The 27,050-nt window shown below is 33.8% G+C and overlaps 1 protein-coding gene across 3 annotated transcripts in view; it reads left to right on the forward strand.

Annotated features, from left to right (window-relative positions):
• Nucleotides 1-27,050, forward strand: part of LOC150107754 (ATP-binding cassette sub-family F member 3) — a 346,459-nt gene that overhangs the window by 75,921 nt on the left and 243,488 nt on the right. For 2 of the 3 annotated variants that reach the window (XM_090391512.1, XM_090391514.1), the window contains one exon: nt 6,932-7,082. In XM_090391512.1, coding sequence (XP_090247638.1) covers nt 6,932-7,082 — 151 coding nt within the window. Of the gene's footprint in view, nt 1-1,756; nt 1,909-6,931; nt 7,083-27,050 lie in introns of those variants that run through there. The other variant, XM_090391513.1, reaches the window with a different exon arrangement.

The following is a 27,050-nucleotide window of genomic DNA, read 5'->3' on the forward strand; positions in this document are numbered from 1 at the left end:
TGTTCTCTCATTAATATTGATTTTTTTTTTTTGTTTGTTTGTTTGTTTGTCAAATGTTCAGCATGATTATATATAAGAATTTGAGGCCATGACTGTACCAATTGTTAATTTAAAGAGCAACTTTTTTAAGAGATAATAGATAATGAGGTTGGTATGTGAAGTTCTAACACAGGGGTCAATTTGCTTGACTAATCTGTGTTTAAGTTATATGGCGCTCATACTTAACTTGCACATGTAATGTTGTTAAATTAGTCATTGTAAAATTAAAATTTTACACTGACGATTTTGACATTACATTGATATATCTGAAGGTGTCATCCATTCTGGTGATGAAATAGGGTGATATATACAGTTATGTGTATTTTTATTTAGAATTGTTATCTCCATAAATTTTAGCAGTATTATTTTAGTAGATGTTTGGCTTTCAGTCAATTTCAAGAAATTTCAAGATATAGAGCCTAAAGGCTTCAGTTTGGCAAGTTAAGTAATACACAATGAGGATATTAAAAATCTATCTTTTTATAGCCAAATCTTTTGAAACTTAAAAATTTTAAATTGTATCAGAGAGCTTATGAGAATATAACCATGGCAGTAGTAGTTACCTTGACTTGCACTATTTGAAAGACTTGTATTAAACAGAAAGTTTTTGTCCTTTTAGGTTTCTGTTTGGTTACTGATGAGAACCAAATGGTTCAAAACAACTGTTAGAATATTGAAACCTAATCAGTGCACTAATAAAAGATTGAATTGTTAAATTGGCTATTGGGCAGAGTTTGTCTTAAGTATTGCAAGCTAAGGTAACTCCTTTGCAAAAGGTTATATTCTCATAAACTCTCTGGTAAAATTCAAAAGTTAAGTAATCCATTTCAGTCATTTAAGTCTTCAATTTTCTAGCCTCCTCTGGGTTTGTCCGGGAGTGGATCTAGTAATTCTTGAATAATGTGGACCTAGAACCACAATTTCAGTCTTGTGCAGGGGTGGCTCGTGCATAGGCACGAAGGATGCTAGCAGCACTGTGTTTACCACAGTGCTATATTGCTACTCGTGCAAGCATGTGCATGTCACAGTGAGATGCGAGCTATTAGCATAATCCGGCACTGTCCGTTGCGCAGTTCCACTGTTGTTTATATGCAGTTTGCGCCAGTAGTAGAGTGTTCGTAGTTCTTATCGTGTTTACTCCATCTCTTTAAATGTTTGGACATTACAATTAAAGACATAAACTTGTTATAGTTTTTACTTTAGAACATTATTGGGGTTATGATAATGGATTTTATTTTAAAGTAATTTTGAATTATACTAAACTGTATAATTTTATCGATAATAAACAATATTTTTTCATGAAACAAAACAAGAAGAATATATTTTATTTTTAAATTGAATTATACCAAACTGTATAATTTTATTGATAATAAACAATATTTTTTCATGTTTATTTTTTTTTAAATTTTTACCATAATTTTGATATTTTATCCAAACACATGTACACTGTACTTACAGTGTGTATGTATATTCTGAAATATACATACACACATGCAGCACCCCCGCGATTTCAAGCCACGAGCCACCACTGGTCTTGTGTAGGATCAGATCTAGCTTTGATCCTAAAATAACCCTTGCTTATTTGTATTTTCTTACATGATATGAAAAGCAATCAGGCAGTTGTAATATATTTGATATTGTACTTCATTTATGGGTATTAGAACTATATTTTTCTCCAGGGGTAATTATATGTATCATGTTTTCCTTTATTTTCTAGATAAAAAAATAAACATATATTATAGCTGCATATTCCAGTCTCATATTCCTTGGTTTGTTTTTAATATGCTTGCCCTGATGGTGCCTCTACCTCTGAAGAAGTATATGTATCTCTGTAGTTTGAAAGACCTGCATTTGCATCTCATTTTGAATGTGAGGAAACTTGTCTTTATCAGTGTTTTAATTGAATTTGAGTTAGCTGGCAGTAGATTAAGGTTATTGTTTTATTTATTATTATTTTTATCCCACAGACTGGTCTAATAACATATGCCAGTTTTTTAACAACCCAGCAATAATCCGAATACTCCACTCCAATGCACTCCAGGTAGTAAAGTGTGCAGGAAATAAATATTAGTATATTGACATTTCTGATAGACCAAGGAAATTAATGGATGTGAATTTGCAAACTCTGAATAGAGTTATTACTTCATTCTGAAATCTTTCTCACTAATTAATAACATCAAAGCTCAAGTAATTGACATGAGAAGTGCATTTATTCTCCTCAGAAAATCGTGACTACAGAGTTTCCTGGTAGAGGACACAGTCGACATTTCCTGCACAATATCAGAAAAATGCTGATTCTAATTTCTAAAAGTACTTGTGGAATAATGATCAAACAACGAAAATAACACAATAACCACAATAATAAACTTTAATGAAAAGTACAGATATTTCATACTGAAAATAACATTACATCACTAGTCTATGAAAACAACAAGCAAATTCAAAGACAGTAATATAAGGTAAATACAACAATCAATTTGCCAATTAAAAATGGTTGCTAAAAAAATTTTTTTTGAAATTTACATAAGATGAGAATCTCCCAAACGTTTTTTGGAGGGGGGGGGGAGAAGCATTCCGATTCAGGGGCTAGCTGGTATAAAAAGACTTCACAATGTTCTTTAAAAAGGCATTCATATTTAAAACTGAAAATTGCTCTGTGGAGAAATGATGGTTGCAACCATTTAATTCCATTCAAGTGTTGATAGTAAGTAGTTCTTGTTGTAAGCCAGAGAGAGAAGAGTAAATATGATGCGTTCTATTAATTAATGACTGGACAACAATTTTTTGGAAGACATGATGAGCAGAATTGATGTATGTATCTGCCATTAAAGGTAGGCTTCTGATAAATGTTGGTTGACAAAGTACCAGAGGCTATGCGAGCAAGAAGAATATTCAAGAACTGTAAACCACCAACAATTTCTTTTTCCCATGGTGAATTGAATGCATGGCTAAAGGCTATTGAACCAATGCAGCAAGATAAGTTTGTTTTCAGAATGAGGCCAAACAGCAAAAATGTCATTAATGTAACAAAACTAAAGAGATGGTTGGGGATAATTGGATGAAAACAAGGTATTTTCCAGGTGTTTCAAAATGTTTGCAACCCATGACTGTCTTTCAATCTGTTGATAGATCTTGTTTTTCCAGCTGAAATATCTTGATTGTGCAACAAATTCAAAAATATTCACGATATCAAGAGAGAAATTGTCATAGAAAACTAATAAGTGTAAACAGTGTAGTGTTGGTAAATAGAGAAACACTCAAAACTAAAATATCTGACTCTTGGATTTCAATAATCTTAGCTTTTTCAAGAAAATGTGTGGAATTCTCAGTGAAATGATCCAGGTTACCCAATATGGGCAATTAATAGATGTGATGGAAACTTTGCAGTTCTATATGTGAGAGAGTCAGTACAATTCACAATGGGTCTTAACCGGATAACTGTCTTTGTGGATTTTTAGAAGACCATATAAGTGAGGAGTCCTTCCAAATGGAGTGGTGTATAAGTATGTATGTATATATGGAGTGATATATACATACACATGCATACATATCACATCCCTATCCATCCACTGTTGTATTTTACTTTCACCAGCTTTTCCAATACTTGAACAACAACTCCTAATATACTAATTGGTCTGTAGTTTGCTATCTCTGTCTTTGAGCTCCCTTTACCATCCCCCCCCCCCACACACACACACCTCCCTTAAAACCCTGCCAGAGATGTACTGTACCCATGGTTAATTTAGTTGTTGTTTCTACATCACTGATGCTGTACTGTTACTTTCAGTATGAAATATCTGTGCTTTTCATTAAAGTTTGTTACTGTGGTTATTGTGTTATTTTCATCGTTTAAAAATGCTGTCACTCAAAAGGATGTGTTGTCTGTTTTTCTTGGAACCTGGAATGATGGAACAATCTTATAGATATGAGTTATACTCTACAAATATCAGGTCTGATAATTGGCTTTGGACTCCGAAAATGTCAGGAATTACTTAACTCAGTACATTGACCTAATAGTAAAGTTCAGAGGAAGAAAATATGAATGTTTTATAATGTAAAACTGCTTGTGGTTTGGACTGGGACTCTTTATCATAGTGCAGAAAACTTTCAATGTCTTGTTTATTGACATTCAGCAACTTAGCAATTCTCTGGAGCTTTTTCTTGTAATAGTTGAAGCATATATAATATTATTCATTTCTTTTTTTAATCAGTTTTTTCAGTTTTTAGAGGACTGAGGCTAAACATTTAGAAGGAAGCTTTTGCGATGCTTTAAGGAATATGGATAACTAATTAGGGTGTCTAATCCAGTGAACACCTTTGTAGTAATGGTGTGTGGGCATCATTACATATATCCTTTGGCTGAAAAGATCTGGATTGGAATCCTGTCTAAGATGCAACAAACCTTTATAGAGACTTTCACTAAAGGTGATTTAGCTTGTCTCATGGAAGTGGCTGAATTTTTCATTCTGCAAAACAGGCAGCACATGCAGTTAACAGACATGATGTACTGGTGTCAAAGCTTTTAATTTGCTTTGGCCATCATTCCAGACAGTCCATTTGGGACTTAGTATTAATGATATACTGTTTTTTTTTTTTTTTTCCCCAGTGTACGTGTCCTGATGTATAACGTGCATAATTTTAGCTACTAAATTCAAGTAAAAGAAAAAGAAAATAAAAAGACAAATTCATAACAACATAGTAATATATCAACAGTAACTTCTCATTTCATTAGAAACTTTGTTTTTGTTACCGATCACATATATATATTTGGACTTAGAAGCATTGCTCTGGATACTAGGATACTTTTTTTTTTTTTTTTTTTTAAACCAATTGACTAATAATCAGGATGATGGCTTCACACCAAGCAGTGAAAATCATCTACCACTGCCCCGAGTGGTTAGCGTACCTGCTCTCCAACCAATAGGTCGGGTTTGAATCTTGCTGTGGGCATGGATGTGATTGTTTTTGTACTGCTATAATTTTTGTTGTGGTGCAATATGATCTTTGCACCATTAAAACCATAAATCATCATCTACCACTTAATAATATATTCTGTTGTTCAAAATATGGAGCTGATTTCATGCTTTTATATTTATCACTAATTGTAACAATACCATTGTTACTAGTATATGAATATGTAGTATAGTCATACCCCGAAGTTATGGGGTAGGTGTGACCAACAAAAAGTCGAATTCGCGTAACTCGGGTATAATTTTGCATACAAACATACAAAATATTAGTTAATTGGGACCAAAGGTTTACAAAAACACCTATATTTTTTAAGAAATATAATCATAATTGTAGTTTTTTTGTAGATAAAAAAAAAAAAGTTATTTCGATGTCAATGGTTTCATAAAATATAATAGATTCGTCTGATGGCATAATGTCTTTTTCTTGTCACACAAAATTTCTTCATAGCAAGCTAGTGATTTTTTTATTCCTTACCTTGTGGCTACAATTTGTTCCTCGTTAGAATCTATGTCCTCCAAAATCTATAAACCTTTCTTTTATGATTGTTCTTACTGTGGATTCCTGTAGATCAAACTTCTTTGCTAGCTCACAGATTTACACTCTGCCTTCAAAATCCTTAATAATGTTGAGTTTTGTTTCCAAAGTCAATGTTTTTCTTTTCTTGCTAGCTGTAGAAGAATCGGACTTGCTTCCTTTGGACGACATTATTATTTTTATGTGATAAAATTTTTATCAAGAACATAACATTAAACAATTGCAAGGTTTGTAGACTATGAAAATTGTGTATGAACGGAGACCGCACGAAACACTTCAGTGCTTGTTCACAGCATGTGCGACACTGGTGAATGCAGCCGGTGCCGGAAAAATACAACTAGTGGTGAGGCGTGAAGTGGGATGGGAATACGTACATATATGAAACTGCGTAACTCCAGATTAGCGTAAGTTGGGGGTATGACTGTATATTTACATTTGGAACCATTTACATTACACATTATGGAGAGGGAGAATAGGTGGTATACTTCTATATCCTGTTAACAATACAGAGCTGATTTCACTTTATTGTTATGTATTTTACTTGTATATTCCATTGTTAACAATGCAGTGAATTTCCTGCTTTTTTGTTGAAAGTTTATTTTTCACTTGGTTAGAGTATAATAAATTGAATTTAATCCTTTATACTTTCAGGCGCAAACTTTGTTTGCTCACACTTGGATAAAGGATTAAACTAAATTTATTATACTCTAACCAAGTGAAAAATAAACTTTCAACATCTTTCTCTAAATCCAGAGTAAATTATTAAAAAAGGGTGGCACACCAATTGACAATTCCTATAGGTAGAGATGACCTGCTAATGCTTCTGCCTGATATCTCCACTTGGGCCTGGCTCCCACTGAAGAGACCTCAATAAAGGTCGAAACTAGTCTGGGTAGTGGCCCTTCCCTTAATGCATAACATTAGACATATCCGCAAGGAGATGTGTTTTGCATTATAGGAGATACTGAGATAGGAGTGTTGGTAGCTTGCTCCGCCTTTGCAACGAGTTTTACCACTTTAACCCAGTCCTGAAGATACTTTCAGGTGCAAACTTTGTTTGCTCACACTTGGATAAAGGATTAAACTAAATTTATTATATTCCTGCTTTTTTGTTACTTATTTCACTCATTATTCTACACAAAGAGTAGAATAGTAGATTGAAATGTTATCTGTCTTGTGATTCTCTTGTTCATTTCTTGCTTGTTTGATATAAATATACATAGCTTTTTTAAATGTGAAATTCACCCTTGTTTGGGATGTTTTTTTTTTTTTTTTTGATAATTTCATCAGTAAAATTTTTTTTGTGAATTTTTAAAACACTTTAACTGTATGGGGGTGTTAAGGTATTATATTTAATTAATTTTCTAAATTTCATCTCTTATTCCAGAGATTGTAATGGTGATGATTATGATGAATCTGAGAAATCTGAGCATAGAATTCTCAGTGCACCTGTGCATTTGGGAGAAATGGCTGAACAATTTGTAACAAGGACAGAAGAAATAAAGAGCATTTGGATGAAACAGAGAGATGCTATTTCAGTAAGATATATAACTTTGATTTTAACCAGTTAGAATTAATTCTTTCTTTTAATGTTGCATGGAGATCAGCATTCATTTTGATAAATTATGGAGACTACTACCATGTTAAGATTAATTTTATTTTGTAACATTTTGACCTTCATATTATGGAGACTACTACCATGTTAAGAATAATTTTATTTCCTAACATTTTGACCTTCACATCTGGAGTGTGCACACGAGAAAGAGAGAGAGAGAGAGAGAGACAAACTGTATAACAATTCGAGTATGCCAAAGTGACACTAATTTGATCAACCATTATTTAACTGGCCTTGACCTCTAGTGAGGGGGAACATCTTATTTTTACATGGCCAGAGAACAAATTTGTATTATCTTTTATATTTATTATACAGCAATAGTGGTGATGATCTAATCAATAATCTAACATAAGTGTTTGTTATATTAAGGCTAAGATCTTGGAGTGCTAAAGTCCTAATTTTAAATATAATGAACTTTTAGAACAAAAAGTTATGTCAGTAGAATATCTACCTTCCATATTGTTGGGATTTTTAGACCCTTGTTATTGTTGAAATTAGGGCGATTGATTAAAATTTCATATGGTTAAATTTGCACTCATACCAAGTTTTGGTGTGATGTAATGAACAGGTGACTTTCCATTCATTTTTATGTAGAGTATCCAGGGTGTGATCAGAAAGACATATTTACCATAGTTACTAAATTTAACATGTCTCTTATGTTTCTTTTTCCAGATAGGAAGTATGCATCCAGTTTTCACTTATATAAGGCAAGTTATAGGTACATTGGATACAGTATACTCCAGGGTGGGCTCTTGAAAATATGCTGCAGAATTTCAGCAACACAAAACCCATCACTAAGTGTTACAAAAAGATTTTTACACCAAACTCAATCCATATTATCTGCACTCTCTGATGCATAGGAAAAAAATCACTCCAGATTCACTTAGGATTATCACTTTGAATGCTAACGTATCAAAAACAAAGTGTTGGAAATCCAGGAATTCAATAATAGATATTACTCTGGATTAGAGAGAAATATGTTGGAAGTTTTTTTTTTTTCATTTGGTTAGACCATAGGTTCCCAAAGTGGGCGGTATCACTCCCCAGTGGGTGCTGAAGCCTTCTGGGGGGGGGGGGGGGGGGGCTATAGTGGGATCAGAAGCATTTTGGGCATTCAGGCGGTCTAGGGCAGCGCTTCCCAAACTGTGGTTCACGGCCCCCTTGGGGGCCATAGGTTTTGTTGAGGGGGGGGCCGTGAAATAATGAAAACAAATTTAAAATGTTTTAAGACTAAGTAGATTTTTTTATTTTAAAAGAAACGTATTTAACTTTTATTATTTATTATTTCTTTTTTGTTATTTTTTATATTTGAATTTGAAAATTCACAAATTGGTGTTGGTTCACAAACTTTGCTTCCTGCGTATTTCGGCACTTAATGAATATTAGTAAATATTGCTTATTCATATGTTTCATTTCAAAGCAGTGGTTAATTGTATTTACTTCAAATGCTCTCCAGGGAAGCTCCAAATCTTCCTGTCCCTTTCATCACGCGTTCCTAATCAGGGACTGTTGATATTGACTTTATATACATATCAAAACTTGTTTTATATTATCACTGTCATCTGAGCTAGTTTTCTGTTACCAATAAAAGTTTCGCATATACTTCACACATGAAAAAAAGCTTAAACAAGTTCATGTGGGGAGATAGTAATTGGCTTGCAGTGGTAAACAACATGCCTCCCTAACAGCCACTATACTACAGAGGCACTAAAAACGAGTACTTTTATTATGCCAGTGAATAAGGTATGAGCAGTCTGTGTAATATATTTCTCAACAAATAGTGCAATTAGAGACAACTGGGATAAAAACACACTAATTAATGAATTGCATGTCCCCTCATACAGAAACTATGCTGTATAGACTGAAACAAAACCATATGTTGCATTGGCAAAAACAGTATCTAACTAAAAACTATTGTTATTAATTAGATGTGTGTGAGTTCGATTTCCCAAGGCAGCAATAAAATTCAACCAAACGTGTTAAAATTCGTAAAAGTGTTAAAACTAATTCATTATATATATATATATATATATATATATATAATGAATGTTATGGCAGTTTCACGTATGGAATTCGGTTGAAGAGAGTTAGCATTTCAACTCAATTGTCACCTATGCTTTTATTTTTCAGTTACGCGATCTTTTGTTTATACCGCACCAATCATATGCACATTTTAATAACCTACCTTTGCTGTCTGTTTCGCATTAGGCTTAATTACTGTAAAGGGAGAAAAGTCACAAAAGAGAAAAATGTTCCTGGTCCAGAGATTCCCTTATTCAGGTAATATTCACTAATTTCATGTTGTTAGTCTGTGGTGTGCCAGTATCGGTAAGTGGTGATATTATTTGATCTATTCTACGTTAAAAAATTTAACCCTGAGATGGATAAGTGGCTGATAGAAAATAAAAAAACTTCCCACGAACAATCAGAAGAAGCAGAAACAGACTCAAAAAAAAAAAAAAAAGGACAGTATTTCATATTTTACCAGAACAGCCCGCATCGTCTTCAGAACCAAACGGTAAGAAGCAAAAAATGTAATATATGCATTTGATTTTTGCAATATTCGCTGTGTATGTTTTGTATTGAATATAAATACAATAAATATTATAATAATATATCTCTCTCTTACGATTTTTTTCGAGGGGGGCCGTGAAATATTTTAATTTTTGCAAAGGGGGCCCTGACATCCAGAAGTTTGGGAAGCACTGGTTCTAGGGGTCGATGGCTCTTTATAGAAGAAATTAATAATATATATTTAAAAATTAATTATTTTCGTGATTTTTCAATTAGATAATCATTTAAAATTTAAAGATTGCATTTTAATTCATCTTATGCCCGTCTTACACGATCAATTTTTTTATCAATTTTCTGTTTCAATTATTTAATCATTTGAAATTTACTATGTCAGATAGAAATAGATGTCAATTTTCTATGTCAATGAGAAAATAGAGCATGTATATATATGTGTATAATAGGTTATGTTTACAGTAGCAAATATATTCATTATATTTCATTTCAAAATATATATAAAATATATAAAACCACTTTTCTAATTGATTTGTACAAAATAAACCCAATTTTATATAATTTAATATTAAGAGTAAAAATAATAATGGCAAGAAAGAAATAAAATCGTAAATTTTAGTTAGCCTAGTTAGTACTAACTTATATTGCTAACTAGAGGTAAAAAACAAAGCAAATATTAGAAACTTATTATACTGTTTTCTGTGGTTATGTTTTGTAGGTTTGTTGTTTATATCTTGTATAATTATTTTATTTATTCACGACATTGTCCGAATGATTTATAATTATTCTGACAATGTCGTGATTGGGCAAACAAAATGCGCTTGCATGCAAAATAAAAAAATCTAACGTGTCATACAGGATATTTTAACTTCTATTTTTTATGTTTAAAAAATTTATTCATTTTTTGCTATTGTAAAAATTGATCGTGCCATACAGGCTTTAGTCTATCCACGCAGCAGATGAGTCTTAACTAGTAGTATGTCGGTCAACTATTACGTAGGTAATTCACTCAATTCAGTATGTTTTGACAGGAATATGGGTGCTTGCAGTGACTTGTTCAAAGCACGAGTACGATGGTATCGCAAACAAGTCAATGTATGCAAGTCGATTCAGGCTAGATTTCAAATCTATAAATACCAGTGGTTTAGGAATAAGTTTCATTATTTTTTGTGTGCTTTGCCAACAATCATCAGTCGAAAGTGTGATAGATAAGTGGAGTCATACAAAGTGTAAATTAAATCTTTTATTTGTGAATATTTTTGCAAATTTTATTACTTCATTATGTCTGAATATAAGAAGAAATGTCAACAGTACAGTATTGAGTATTTGAAATATGGTTTTATTCAGTCTCCTACGAACCAATTATTACCCATGTGCTTGATTTGCTAAAACGTTTTTGAATAATGCAATGACGCCTTCTAGGTTACAAGAGCATTTGACTAAAATGCATGCTGACAAAAAGGATAAAGATTTATCCTATTTTCAAGTACTAGAAGAAAAATATTTTAAACGTCTAACTATATCAAAATTTTTTACGTCGTCCACTAAACAAGATAATGACGGATTACAAGCTTCTTATAATATTTCATTATTAATCGCAAAAGTGGGAAAACCACACACAATTGGTGAGGAATTAATCTTGCCGGCAGTAAAAGAAGTAATAAACACTGTGCTTCATAAGCCAGCATCAGATATCATCAGGAAAATTCCTTTGAGCAATAATTCAGTGCAAAGAAGAATCGATGAAATGGCTAAAGACATTGAAAAATCGTGCGGTTATTTGAAGACATGCAAATTTTCCATTCAACTCAATGAATCAACTCTCCCAAATAATGAACCGCTACTCTTATCATACATACGATTCATAAATGAAGAAAAATTTTGTCAAGAATTATTATTTGCTAAAAACTTGGAAGCAGATACAAAGGGAGAATCTATGTTTAATATCATGAATAAGTTTTTTCAAGAGAAAGACCTATTCGTAATATTTTGTCTGCTGCTACTGATGGTGCTCCAGCAATGACGGTGCCACAAGGGTTTCATAGCGCATTTGAAACAAGCAGTACCAAATGTACTCGCTATACGTTGTGTTCTTCATCGTCAACATTTGGTTGCGAGAAATTTAAGTGAACGCCTGCACACGTCACTCCATTACGTTATTAGAGTAGTCAACAAGATTAGAAGCAATTCATTGAGTGACAGATTGTTTAGCAAACTTTGTAGTGAAAACGATGAAGATTTCAATCGTTTGCTGCTTCGCACAGAAGTTCGCTGGCTTTCAAAAGGTATTTGTCTGAATTGATTTTACCATTTCTTTGATTCAGTACTAGAGTTCCTAGAAAACAGAGACAACGGATTGCAGGCCAACCTGATTACATCCAAAAATGACATCACTTATTTGACAGACCTCTATAAAATATTTAATGAAGTCAATCTACAACTACAAGGTGATGAATTGAATTGAATTAAAACAAAAAACGTTATTGCTGCTTTTGTGGGGAAACTTCTTCTGTTCAAGCGGAATATGGGCCAATGGGAATATAGCCACTTTTCAAATTTATCAGCAGTGTCTCTCAAAAAGGAAGATTTACTTACATACTGGCAACACTTGGAGGTTCTCCAAGCTGATTTCAATGAGCGATTCAAGGATATTCTAACAATGAATATACCAAATTGGGTTCTAGATCCTTTCTCACATGTAAGCACAGCAGGATCATCAAATTTAGAAGTGGAACTCGTAGAACTCACAACAAATGAAGAACTAAAATTAAAATTCAAAACTGGATACGAAGAGTTCTGGCTTCAAAATTCAATACCTACACTGTACCCTGGATTATGGGAAATAGTGCAGAAATTTTTAATTACATTTCCATCTTCTTATTTGGCTGAACGTGGGTTTAGTGCTGTAGTGAATTTACTATCTAAGAAAAGGAACCGATTGCATATAACTGAGCGTGGTGATTTATGACTGTTTTTAACGAAAGTTAAACCCAATATTAACAAAGTTTTAAAAATGCACCAGGCTCATCCTTCACATTAATTTGTTATTTTTTCTTTGTATTTTTACTTTGTAAGTTCGAAATAAACCATCTAATACATTTGATGGTGTTTTAATTATTATAATAAGATTCTTACTGATGTAATGCAATCTCTTAATATGTATTCCGAATTTTCATATTTAAACCATTGTATGAAACTTCACATTAATTTGTTATTTTTGCTTTGTATTTTTACTTTATAAGTTAGAAATAAACAGTTTTGTAATATATTTAATTGTGCTTTAATTATTACAATAAGATTCTTACTAATGCAATGCAATCTCTTAAATGTATTCCACATTTTCATATTTAAACCATTGTATGAAACTGTGCATAATGTTATTCGAGCATAAATTTTACAATCTTTACATATGGGCTATGTTTTACCAAAATCAGTATAGCAATAACTGTGTTCAAGATGAAGTACATATTGGCCACTTCTTTTTAAAATTTAATGGCATAAGCAGTAATGTATCATTAGTTGCTATTTACGTCAAAAATATCAAACGGCTTGAACACAGAAAACTGTTATAATGGGGTGGGGCATTACAAAATTTATGTCGTGCAAAGTGGGCAGTGGTCCGAAAAAGTTTGGGAACCTATGGGTTAGACTATAATAAATTTAGTTAAACGAAGTCAAACTTCAGGACTGAGGCACCCACGAGCCTCAGTTCTGAAGATACTTCAGGCACAAACTTTGTTTGCTTACACTTGGATAAAGGATTAAACTAAATATATTGTAGTCTAACGAAGTGAAAAAAAACTTCCAGCATCTTTTTCTAATTCAGAGTAATTTAATAATAAGGTGAGAGACCTTTTGGAAACTCGTATAGGTAAATATGACTTCTCCATTACTTCCACCTTAGTATCACCACCTCTGGGTCAGGCTCCCACTGACAAGACCTCAATAAAGGTCGAAACCAATCTGGGTAGTGGCCCTTCCCTTAATGCATAGCATTATACATCTCCACAAGGAGATGTGCTTTGCATTATGGGAGATAATAAGACAAGTGATGAGAGCTTGGTCCACCTTTACCACGAGTGGCCTCAGTCCTGAAGATACTTCAGTTGCAAACTTTGTTTGCTTGGATAAAGGATTAAACTAAATTTACATGACTATGATGTCTTCTTTTTTCAGATAAAAAGTATTTTGCCACACAAAATAACTAGAATGTAGTACATAGGCAATGACTGTTGTGATATCTGGCAGAAATTTGTCCTGTAAAAAAAGAATTGTCATTGATTGGGACATTTGTGAAAATGTATGAAAATTAGTCAGGTTTTTTATACATCAAAAGTGAACTAATAAATCCCTTTCATCAAGTATGATATTTTTAAGTTTGTTTACAAAATGTTGTGTGTTTTTTGTATAGGAGTGGGTGGGGAATGACCTGCCACCTCCTTAAGTGTCAATGCTAGTTTCTTGGATAGATCATAATTGGGGCTGTTGACACTTTCAACTATCAGAAGTAGTTTTTTAACTGTGTCTGCAGGCGAGGAAGTGAATGCTTTAAGTAATTTTGCTGTTTTCTTTTTAGTCCAATTAGTTGGGTTATGTTTCACAGGTCAGTAAGTGCTGTTGTTTGAGTAGCACTCCCTTTATTGGCTCGAATAATTACAATATCCTGACTTGCTGAAATAGCATATTGCTTTGATATATTGTTACCCCCATCCCCACTAGAGGTCAGGCTAGTAGAATAATTGTTGATCAGATTAGTGTCACTTTGGCACACTGTTTGAATTGTTATGGTTAGATAACCATTCAGTTTGTTTTGTTCACAAAAATCTTTATTGGAGATAATTGCTTTCTAAAAACAATTATTTCATAAAATATTCACCACAAAGGTACTTATTAAGAGGTTTGCTGTTTCTTCTGAATTATGTCTTGTTTATTTATAATTCTATTTCAAAATCACTGCATAGAATGCTTATACTTTCTACAATTGTGTGGTGTTGATTTACAGAAAACAAATGGTGACATTTATAATAAAGAAATCTACACTAATAATAAATCTACAGTATTTGCAACTAAGCTCTTCCCTCTATTTCCAAGATTCGTGCATTACAAATTGAAACAGTTATGAAACAAATCATGTATTTGTTATACCATTCTGTGTAACATGCAGCTAAAGCAATATCAATTATGTTATTCTTATAATTATTAAAGATATTTAGTTGCTGAGCATCAAAATAATTATAAAAATAACATTCATTATCTGATATTCACAACTGAACTTCTTTAATAATTATAAGAATAAAGTTAAGTGGATAATAAATCCCTCATTATTTTAAAGCCGAATAAGAAACTCTAAGATCGAAATCTAAGAGTTTCATGCCGAAGAACATTCGGCGAGTCCAAGCGTAAGTCAACACTAGTAGTACAACAGTAGTTTACTACTACTAGTTGCCCTAGTGTTGTACTACCTGGTAGTACAACACTAGGGCAACTTGGAGCAAGTTTTGACTGTCCTTTATTTTCTCATAATGTAAAATGAAGCTCCTAGGATATGTATTACTGTTTTACATTATGAGGGAAGGTCACTACCCAGACTGGATTCGACCTTTATTGAGGTCTCATCAGTGAGTAGGTAGAGCTGGATAATACCAAGGTTTAAGTGAACAGAACTTACATACTTTACTATACAAATTGCCAGAAAGGTGTACCCATATATTATTACTACAATAAAGAGCCAAGAGGCTATTTTTTTCGGTGACGTAAATTAAGTTAAGGGAATAATAAATCCCTCATTATTTTAAAGCCGAATAAGAAACTCTAAGATCAAAATCTAAGAGTTTCATGCCGAAGAACGTTTGGTGAGTCCAAGCGCACGTCAACATCTGGTTGTACAACACTAGGACAACTCGGAGCAATTTTCGATCACTGTCCTTAATATTTTCTCATAATGTAAAATGAAGCTCCTAGGAGATGTATTACTGTTTTACATTATGAGGGAAGGTCACTACCCAGACCGGTTTCGACCTTTATTAAGGTCTCATCAGTGAGTAGGTAGACCTTCCCTTATAATGTAAAACAGTAATACATCTCCTAGGAGCTGCATTTTACATTATGAGAAAATATTAAGGACAGTGATCGAAACTTGCTTTGAGTTTCTCTAGTGTTGTACCACCAGGTGTTGACATGATTGGACTCACCGAACGTTCTTCGGCATGAAACTCTTAGATTTCGATCTTCAAGTTTCTTATTCTGCTTTAAAATAATGAGGGATTTATTATCCCCTTAACCTAATTTACGTTGCCGAAAAAAATAGCCTCTTGGCTCTTTATTGGAATTATAAGAATAATATTAATTGATATTGCTTTAGCTGCATGTTACATAGCGTGCTTAGCAAATACATACAAAAACTAAAGAAAGTATCGTAAATAATATTTCATCCTGAAATGGTTACTGAATGAAAAAAAAATACATTTTCTTCTTGTTATTATCTGGTTTATTCTTGCAGTATAAAAAATAAATCGCTGCACATTTGAAAAATACTTTTACTGCTAGTTTAGATACCTGCATTTTTGAAGTAGCTGTACTATTTTATCCTAAAAATGTGTGAGTACATGCTTCCATATGATTTTTGTTCTCAGTTGTCTTGTGAATTTATGAGTTTGAAAATAAATTATATTAAATATCTGTAAGTTTGAATAGGAAGTGAAACTGATTATTATAAATTAAATTATTTTGATATTAATACTGTATCAATCTGTAAAAGAAATATCAGTATTTCTGTTTAGAGTATCTGCTAAGGAAAAAGACCCAGGCTGATTTGGAGGAAAATTGTAGATAGGAAGCTAGTAATGATGTAATTTTTCATGTAGTACTATCATATCCTGTACACCTCTTGAGAGTATATATCAGGAATTTGATGATGATGATGATGCTATCAAACTATTAGAAATGAAACAAGACATTATGAATGTATACTGTACTACTGCTTGAGACTCTTTAATGTAACTTTTGGAGAACTGTCTTTTCCTTTCATTCTCAATTACAGCGAAAATAGTCTAAGCTTTTAACTTTTTCCTTGAGCTAAGAGGATTATTATCCAGTATTTCTAATGCATAGCTTAAGATAGAAATAAAAAAGAAAAGAAAAAACAACTGAAAAACACTAAAACAGAAAAAAATAACACTTCTGAACTTTATTTTGTGGCACAAGTATAAACAGTTTTTATATCGCAAAAATATAACATGAAATGTATTTGTAAAACTTAGAAAATTTCATCAAACAGCTGAACAACTGACAGTAGATGGCAAAGAAATAATCTGGTATTAGAAGTTCTTATTGTCTTACAGACTGGCATGAAGCAGGCTCATGGGCTTTCTCCCATTCTCTTCAATTTAGTGCTGGAAAAAGTAATTAGAAGTACACAGCAAGTGGTAGGAGGAATTGACATGGGAGTGCAAGTCAGGATTCTTGGCTACACAGACGACCTGAACATCATGGCACATCAATGGAACAAAGCAGTGGCATTGGTTACTGCCATTGAGGAAGCTGCAGAAGATGTTGACCTGAAGATAAATGCCTAGAAGACAAACCTTTCCATTAGTTGCCATTTGCTCAAGATCTGGAGGGAGCTGCTCAGTTTGAGAAGGTGATGGAATTTAGGTACCTGGGGTCTATCGTGACTGAAGACAACAAAGTCAAAGCTGATGTCCAGAGTCGGGTGAATGCCGCGAATGTGGCCTACTATCAAGTGCATCTCCTCTTTGCCTTGCATACACTGTCTTGGACTACAAAGGAGAGACTGTGCAAGACTCTGATTAGATCTGTTCTCCTTTACGGTGCTGAAGTGTGGACTCTTGCGATGAGGCAAGCCGATCACTTGAGAGTATTCAAGAACAAGATGCTACGACGTATCTGTGGAGGGGTCATGGCAGACAGAGTTTGGAAGAGATGGTCTAATGCTGCCATGCATGCTTTGTGGGAGGCCCGATCAGTGAGACCGAGAAGGAGATGGGCGGATCAGGAGGAGGAGGAGGAGGACCTGCAGGTTGTCGGGCTGGAGACTGAAACATGGCAGATAGTCACAGAGGACCGTGCCCAGTGGCGTGGTGCTTGAGGCCAAAAGTCTCCCCTGGCTGATAGCGCATAGATAAGTCAAGTGTTGTCTTAATTCTTTTGTCAAAATGATGAAATGAAGTAATCGATTTGGAATATTCTCTGTAAAAACTTTCAAACCAGTGGAAATAATTGGATAGAATAGTTATTTATCATTCAGTTCTAAGAATGAATTGAGGGGGGGGGGGGTTGTAGTTGGAAATCTTCAAATTGAGCATAAATTTTGAATCCGTCTGTATAGAATGTCAGCAGTAAAAAGACAGTGCAAATAGGCAGAAACATTGAAAATATTAACTGTATCCTGAATACCTATAGAAAGCATTTCTGTGAGTCCAAGTTAAAAAATCATCTGTTGCAATTTTAAGTGAAAGGTGCAAAGGCAGCTTTCTACTTTTAATATCATTTTGATATTAAAAAAAAATGACTTGCAATCAGAAAGCAAGTAATGTAATTTACTATAATTTTTTTGTTCATAAAAATATAGAAAAACTAGTTTCTAAAACTGAAGCGTGATGATTCATATAATGTTATTTTGCAAGGAAAGAAAAAAGTTCATATTTATTTCAATAAATGTTATTTGAAAACATTTATTTATAAATATATAGTATTATGAATTTTAATGCAATCATTTTATAATAGCATGAAAATTATTTCTGTAAAATTGTCATTAAAATGAAAGAACATAAGCTGTCTTGTTAGGTTCAAGAAAACAAGTAAAATATTTCAGCTATTTAGGCACAATTTTTAGTGAATATTGTAAATTAAATATGGAAATAGACAACAGAATTAGTAAAGCTGTTATGAGAAGTCAGCTGAATAAATGTATATGGAATAAGAAAGAAATTAGTCAAAACACTAAATTAGCTGTATACAAGATGGTGTTCAAACCAATTTTAATTTCTGGATCTGAGAGCTGGGTTAGAAATAAAACATTTGATCAAAGACTTGGAGACCTCTGATATGAGAGTTCTGAGAAAGATTAGTGGAGCAAACAGATGGTATCAATGGAAGTATAATTTTAAAAATGAGGTTATTAGGAAAGAACTTGCCATTGTTAGCAGAGCTAATCTCAGGTGATATGGTCACTTAATTATCAAAACAAGTGTTCTTTGTCAGGTTGTCAAGGAAAAGACCCAGTGGACAAAAAAGATGCAGGTAGATCGATATAGTTTTAAAAAGTGCCTTAAAAGGACAGAAATATAAGATCTAATAATATTGGAATATTGACAGGTAACATTAATTTGGAGGAAAATAGTTGATCGGAAGTTAGTAATGGCATAAATTTTTCATATACTATCATAATTATTCTGACCTCCCCCCCCCCCTTCCTCCAAGAGTATATATCAGGAATTTGATGATAAATTCATTGCTAAGGTGATCCCTTGACACCTCCTTTCAGAATGGATTATTTATTTTCACACATGAAATTTATTTTTATGTTTGGACAGCAAAAAATTGAGATATCAAAGGACTTCTTCCTAACATGGAATTTAGGCCAAGTGGCCTGTTCCGGTCTCATGCGATCTCTTTCTGGTCTTCCAATTCTTCTTTCTCCACTTATTTTGTATCTGTATGATATTTTTGGTAGTCTGCTGTTGTTCATTCGATTTAAATCTTCTAGCCATTTTTGTTTATACTGTCTAATGTATTTAATTGGTTTCATTTTCAGGGATTGTAAGAATTCATTTATTTTGTGGTCCCACTTGATATATCCAGCTGTTTTTCTGAGAAACTTCATTTCTGCTGTTTGAATTCGTTTTTCATCTTTCCTTTTTTATGGAAATTCCAAGTAACTCAGTATACTTTAAGTCAAGTGATACAAAAGCCTCTTGTCAAGAATGCTTGTCAATAAATTTTACCTGGAATATTTAATTCTTGTATTATTATTAGAAATTCCTGTATAATTTTCACATTCAGTTTATTCTCCTTTTTATACATGGGAACTATGATAGCTCTACTCCAATTATCTGGGATTTGAACTTTTTTTCAAGCATCATCTACTCCAGCTGCCTTTTCACACTTCAAGTTTTTGATGGCTTTTTTGACTTCAAGTATTGATATGTATTCCTATTTGCATTTATGTTGAAACTTTTCTCTTTCTGTTCTCTCACTGCTTCTTTCATTTGTCAGATCTACTATGTAGGATAAAATTGAATAACACATTGAAAAGAATAGTATGTAAGAAAGTTTTAAAAATAATTAAAGTTGAGCAGTTTTTAATGGTAAACTCAACTATATAAACATTATTCAAGGAATTAAAAAAAAAAAAAAGAAAAGAAACAGTTTGAAAACAAGAACCAAACCTTGACGTCTTGGTGGCAAACTCGCAAGAAATTTGTTGCCTATATTGTTTCATCTCCTTTTACGGCACTGTTTCCATTTCTAAGCTTTTTCAGTATCCTCCAAAACAGTAGTTAAACTAGTCTTCCCATGATTTTTGTTTATCTACTTTTACACATAATTATTTTACATTTTCTTATACTTTTAAGGCATCTGCTGACCTGTTTAATAGCTAGGAACTTTCTATGTGCTTTTTTCTTCTCCAGGATGCTTCTTTAACTTTTTATTTCCACTGTGTGTTCTTATTTTTCTATCCTTACAGACAACTTCACCACATGCCTCCTAGCTGAATTTCTTGCGAGTTAGCCACCAAGACTTCAAGGTTTGGTTCTTGTTTTCAAACTGTTTCATTTTTTTTTTATTATTATTATTCCTTGAATAATGTTCGTATAGTTGAGTTCACAGTTTACCCTTAAAAACTGCTCAACTTTAATTATTTTTAAAACCTTCATCATCATCATCATCATTATCAAATTTCTGCCATGTACACACAAGGAGTGTACAAGATATGATAGTACTACATGAAAAAATTATATCATTACTAACTTCCTATCTACAATTTTCCTCCAAATCAGTTTGTTACTTGTCAAGACTAAAACATTATCAGATCTTATATTTCTATCGTCTAAGGCACTTTGTACCTTATCAATCCACCTATATCTTGGTCTTCCTCTGGTTCGTTTTCCTGCCAACCTGGCAGAGAACACTTGTTTTGCTAATCTTTGCTTGACCATTCTGTTTAGGTGACCATACCACCTGAGATTAGCTCTGCTAACGCATTCTTGGATGAAGACAATGTCAAGTTCTTTCCTAATATCCTCATTTTTAATATGATATTGCCATTGATGCCATCTGTTCACGCCTCTAATCTTTCTCAGGACTCTCATATCTGCGGTCTCTAGTCTTTCGTCAAGTGTTTTACTTCTGACCCAGCTCTCAGATCCATAAGTTAAAATTGGTTTGAACACAGTCTTGTATACAGCTAATTTAGTGTTCCGACTAATTTCTCTCTTATTCCATATGAATTTATTCAACTGACTTCCCACCATACCAGCTTTGCTGATTCTGTTGTCTATTTCCATATTTAATTTACCATCTTCAGTAAAAATCGTGCCTAAGTAGCTGAAATGTTTTACTTGTTCCACAGGTTCTCCATTCACAACACAGTTGACATTTTCAATGATTCTGCCTATTTTCATTGTTTTTGTCTTTTTATTTCTGACCTTCATACCATATCTATTACAACAGCTATTCAATTTAGTCAGAGAATCTTGCAGACTTGTAGCGGATTTATTTAGAAGTATAACATCATCCGCATAAAGCAAAGAGCTGACATTAACATCTCCAATTTTGATATCATGTTTAATACCACTTTCCTTCATAATGTGATCCATTTAGATACTGAATAACAGAGGGGATAATATACATCCTAGTCTCACACCAGATTTAACATTAAACCATCTTCCTGTACTTCCTTCAATTCTAACTGCTGACTTACAACTCAAATAAAGACTAAGCATTGCTTGATATAATGCCCCATCGACACCATATAACTGCAGTGTATTGAATGGCTTCTCTCTTGGTACCTTATCATATGCCTTTTCCAAATCGACAAAATTTAAATACAGATCTTTGTTATATTCCCATGCTTTCTCGACTATTTGTCGTAAAGTGAAGATCTGATCCTGACAGCCTCTGTTTGGCCTGAATCCAGCTTGTTCTTCACCAAGCTTTTCTTCCACAATTCTTCTCAACCGTTTCTCAAGTATACTTGCATAGATTTTGCCAGGAACACTCAGTAGGGAAATACCTGTAATTCTCACATTCAGTTTTATTTCCCTTTTTATATGTGGGTAGTATGAGAGCTCTACTCCAATCATTGGGAATTCGTCTCTCTGTCAAGGCTTTCTGAACTGTGCAGTACAGCCACTGTAAGACTCTTATACCACCATACTTCAACATTTCTAGTCGAATATCATCTACTCCAGCTGCCTTTCCACATTTCAAGCCTTTAATGGCTTTTTCTACTTCAAGTATGGATATGTATTCCTGCCTGCATGCCTGGTCAGTGTTTTTTACCACTGTGCTGTCATCACTGCTTGCTTCATTTAGCAGTTTTTCAAAATAATTACTCCATACTTCAAGGATATCTTTTATTCCAGTTTTCATGTCACCTTTATCATCTCTAACTCCTTTTACAGCACTCTTTCCTCCATTTCTAAGCTTCTTCAACAACCTCCAGAATATTTTGCCACCTTCTTGATATTTATTTTCTATATTCTTGCCAAAGTCCTCCCATGACTTTTGTTTAGCTAGTTTTACACAGTGTTTAGCATTCTTGCATTTGTCTCTATATTCTCTAAGAGCAAAAGCTGACTTATTTGACAGGAACTTTTGATATGCTTTCTTCTTTTCCTTCACTGCCTCTTTTACTTCCTGTGTCCACCAGGGAGTTCTGATTTTTCTATCCTTGCAGACAACCTCACCACATGCCTCTCTCTGGCTGAATCAATCAGTGTTTTCTTGAAGACTTGCCACTGAATCTCTAAGGTTTGGTTCCTGTTCTCAAACTCTTTCATTTTTTCTTCAATAATCTTTGTGTATTTTAGTCTACAGTTCACATCTGAGAGCTGCTCAACTTTTATTCACTTTAAAACTTTCTTACATGTTATTCTTTTCAATATAAAATTCAATTTTATCCTGCTCAAGACTAAATAGTGATCACTTCCAATTTCAAATCCTCTGTACACTCTGGTGTCCTGCACCAGAGAGAAAACATCACTATCAACAATAACATAGTCAATGAGACTTTTCTTTTTCCTTGCCTCTTCTCTCCATGTGAATTTGTGTACATTTTTATGTTGGAACATGGTGTTAGTAATAACCAGTCCATGTCCTGAGCAGAAATCCAACAGGTATTTGCCATTATTATTAGCTTTGCTCTTTTCTCCAAATTTTTCCAAAATATTTTTGTATGTCTCACAATCATTTCCTACTCTGCTATTTAGATCCCCGACAAGGATCAACTTTTCATTTTTCATTGTGTCAGTTGCTTTTTCTAAAGCATCAAAAATTTCCTCCACTTCTACCTTAGTAGAACCTTCTGTGGGACCATAGCACAAATAAGTCTCATTGTCCAGTTCCCCATTCTCATATTTGCCCACATTACTCTACTTGAGACTGACTGCCATTCAAGAAGATTAGCCTCGTATTTTGTGTTGAATACTATGGCTACTCCTTCTTTTCCTTGATTGTCATTGCCTGAATATAACATTTTGTATTTATTGCTCAGAAAGATCTCACCAGTTTTGGTCTTTTTTGTTTCAGTCACCCCTATTATGTCGATCTGGTACTTATCTAATTCCTCAGCTAGCTCCATTTCTTTGCCATTCAGGCTTCTTACGTTGATAGTACCGATCTTTAACTCTGGTGATGTTGAGTTGGGGTTTGTTTTCAGATTTGTTCCAGTAGCTGACTTTTCGCTGTTCGCCCTGGTTCTCGCGAAAACAATGGGGGCCCTTGTTTAACTGGGCGATGCCCCAGCCGGCATGAAATTTTGTCATGTTGTATCATCATTTTTTTTTATTTTAGTTTAACCAATAAGAATACAATTTGGTCGGCTAAATCCCAAATTGCCAGCCCATCCTCGTTCGTTCAGTATCCAAGTAGATTCCCAACAGGGTGCACCACGAGATGGTGAGGATTGGACATTAGGTCAGAAGCCCTGGTCGGTTCTCCGCATTCCTTTAAAGGCTATGTGGAGGTCTCCTCTCAGTTATACAGCTTTGACCCTTAAGCACCCCTAAAACTTTCTTATATACTGTTATTTACAATGTATAATTCAATTTTATCCTACTTAGAACTAAGTGATGGTCACCGCCAATTTGAAATCCTTAGTACACTCTTAATCTTGAACGAGGATGAAGATATCATTATCAACAATTACATAGTTAATAAGGCATTTCTTGTGTCTTCTCTCCACGTTAACTCGTATACATCTTTATGTTTGAATATGTTAGTAATGACTAGCAGTAATAACTTTATACTCCTGATAAAATTCCTCTTGAGAGGAATTTTATCAGGAGTATAAAGTTTCTTTTGGGGCTTCTCCATTAGCCATTCTATTTTTTATCCACTGTGGTTTTATGCAATGAGCTGTAGCCTGTAAAATCAAAAAAGGGTATGAAAGACGAGAGAGGGTTGGAGTAGAGTGTTCTGTTAATTTTCTGCATTTAAGGCTTTATGCTCTTATACTTCCTTCATGATAAATGTAAATAAAATAAAAGAGGATCAGAGATAAGGAAGCACATTTGATATTTATAAAATAAATATGTTATAAAGATATTATAAAATAATCAGCATGGAAAGCAATATTATAAAGCTTGTTTCTGTTAACTCCAGACAAGCCAGTCTCTTACATGTAGTTCTCCATTAGTGCTTTGAAATTTCAGTATGCTTTCTAGGAAAACTTGATTGCAGGTGTGTTTTGGGAATGTTTTAGGCAGAGGGGTGTGACCATTCGTGACATACTTTTCTATTTTTCTTTTGAGATGGAAACTCAGTTGTGATACATCCAATGTCAAGGCCTACATTATGATTACTCCTCTCACCTTCCAAATTCACTTCCACATACATCTGTATGTCTGTTTCTTTCTGTTTTTCATTTTCTGTATCTATCCCTTCATCAAAATACTGTGCATGATTATCCATATCAGCTGCTCCTTGTTTGGGGATGAGGTTTCCAACAGTTACTTCTTGCTTCAATTAGTTGAGTTCAGTGAAAAAAATTTTGAAGGCCACACATAATCCAAATTCAAAAAGCTTTTTGTTGACTTTTTTTTCATTTTCCTGTCGTCTTTTTCTTTTTGTTTCTTTTCTGGGCTCCTGATTTGTGAGAATACATTTTGGAGAGATGATTTATAATTTATACTTTTATATCTGGAAAAAAAAAAAAAGAACAATAAAACAAAAAATATTATATACTAATACTTTATAAGTAAGAGAAGTAAAGGTAGCAGTGAGTAATAGTAGTTTATTTTTCTTTTTATGTGAGGTCTTGTGAAGAATTTTTTTGATAATATTTTGACTGTAGCCATTTTTCAGGAAGGTATAGCTGATAACTTTTAATTCCTCTTTAAGTGCTTGTTCATTGGAGCAAATCTTCAAAGCCCTGTTTTTTAATGTGTTAATGACACCTAGTTTTTGTGTTGGGTGGTGGTAGGAGTTTGTGTGTATATTGACCAGTATGTGTAGGCTTCCAGTAAACAGTGAAAACTGCCAGAAGTTTTGAGGTCTCTGCCCTCTTTACAAATGTCCCAATCAGTGACACAATCCTCTATTACAGGACATATTCCCTCCTGATATCACAGCGCTCTTTGCACATGTACTATATTCTGGCTATTTTGTGTGGCAAAACACTTTCTACCTACAAAAAGAAGGCACAGCCATGGGCTTGCCATTACCCCCCCCCCCCCATTGCTAACTTTAACAAGGAATATTTTGAGCAACGTGTCCTAGATTCCTCTCCTTTAAAACCCAAAGTTTGGCTTAGATATGTTGATGATGTTTTCACTATCTGGCTGCCAGACATTAGACACTTTCCTCATCCGCCTAAACAAACAACACAAACACATACAATTGAGATTGAAAAGCAGAACACACTTCTGTTTCTAGATACATTTCTGTTTCTTGTCACATGTCTTCCTTCGGGAAGTCTTTCCTTCACTGTTTACCAGAAACCAATATACACATAAACTCCTTACCACCACCCAACACAAAAACTAGGTGTCATTAATTCACTAAAAAACAGGGCTTTGAAGATTTGCTCCAATGAACAAGCACTTAAAGATGAATTAAAAGTTATCAGGAATACCTTCCTAAGAAATGGTTACAGCCAAAATAATATCAACAAAATTCTGTACAAGACCTCACTTAAAAACAAAAATAAACTAGACTACAATAAAACTGTAAACTATTCCATACATTAAAGGGATATCAGATAAAATAAACAGAATACTACAGAAATACAACCTTAAAGCCACCTTTAAACCTCCTGTAAAAGTAAAGAACTTACTCAACTCATCCATGGATCCACTCCCTCTGCTGCCTCACCCTGGAGTATACCGTATTCATCATCATCAGATTCCTGCCATGTACCCTCAAGGGGTGTACAGGATATGATAGTACTACATGAAAAAAATTACGTCATTACTAACTTCCTATCTACAATTTTCCTCCAAATCAGTCTGTTACTTGTCAAGACTATCAGATCTTGTATTTCTGTCGTCTAAGGCAATTTGTACCGTACCAATTCCACCTATATCTTGGTCTTCCTCTTGGTTGTTTTCCTGTCAACCTGGCAGAGAACACTTGTTTTGCCAATCTTTCCTCACCCATTCTGTTTACGTGACCATACCACCTGAGATTAGCTCTGCTAACGCATTCCTAGATGCTGACAATGTCGAGTTCTTTCCTGATATCCTCGTTTTTAATATGATATTGCCATTGATGCCATCTGTTCATGCCCCTAATCTTTCTCAGGACTCTTGTATCTGCGGTCTCTAGTCTTTGGTCAAGTGTTTTACTTCTGACCCAGTTCTCAGATCCATAAGTTAAAACTGGTTTGAACACTGTCTTGTATACAGCTAATTTAGTGTTTTGACTAATTTCTCTCTTATTCCATATGAATTTATTCATTGCACCTCTAATTTGCCCTATATAGGGGAAACGGGATGCACTATTCCTATCAGAAGAAAGGAATATAAATGACACATTAAATATAATAGCTATGGTGAAGCTGGTGTTTCTGATCATGCTCTACATAGAATTAACTGGAAAAGCACTTGTTGTTTACATCAGTGCTTCCCAAACTTGTGGATGCCAAGGCCCCGTTTGAAAAAAAAAATCATAATATAGACAT

This window comes from Typopeltis vanoorti, chromosome 4 (assembly GCF_054136105.1).
Source record: "Typopeltis vanoorti isolate ZY-2024b chromosome 4, IOZ_Tvanoo_1.0, whole genome shotgun sequence".
Taxonomy (NCBI): domain Eukaryota; kingdom Metazoa; phylum Arthropoda; class Arachnida; order Uropygi; family Thelyphonidae; genus Typopeltis; species Typopeltis vanoorti.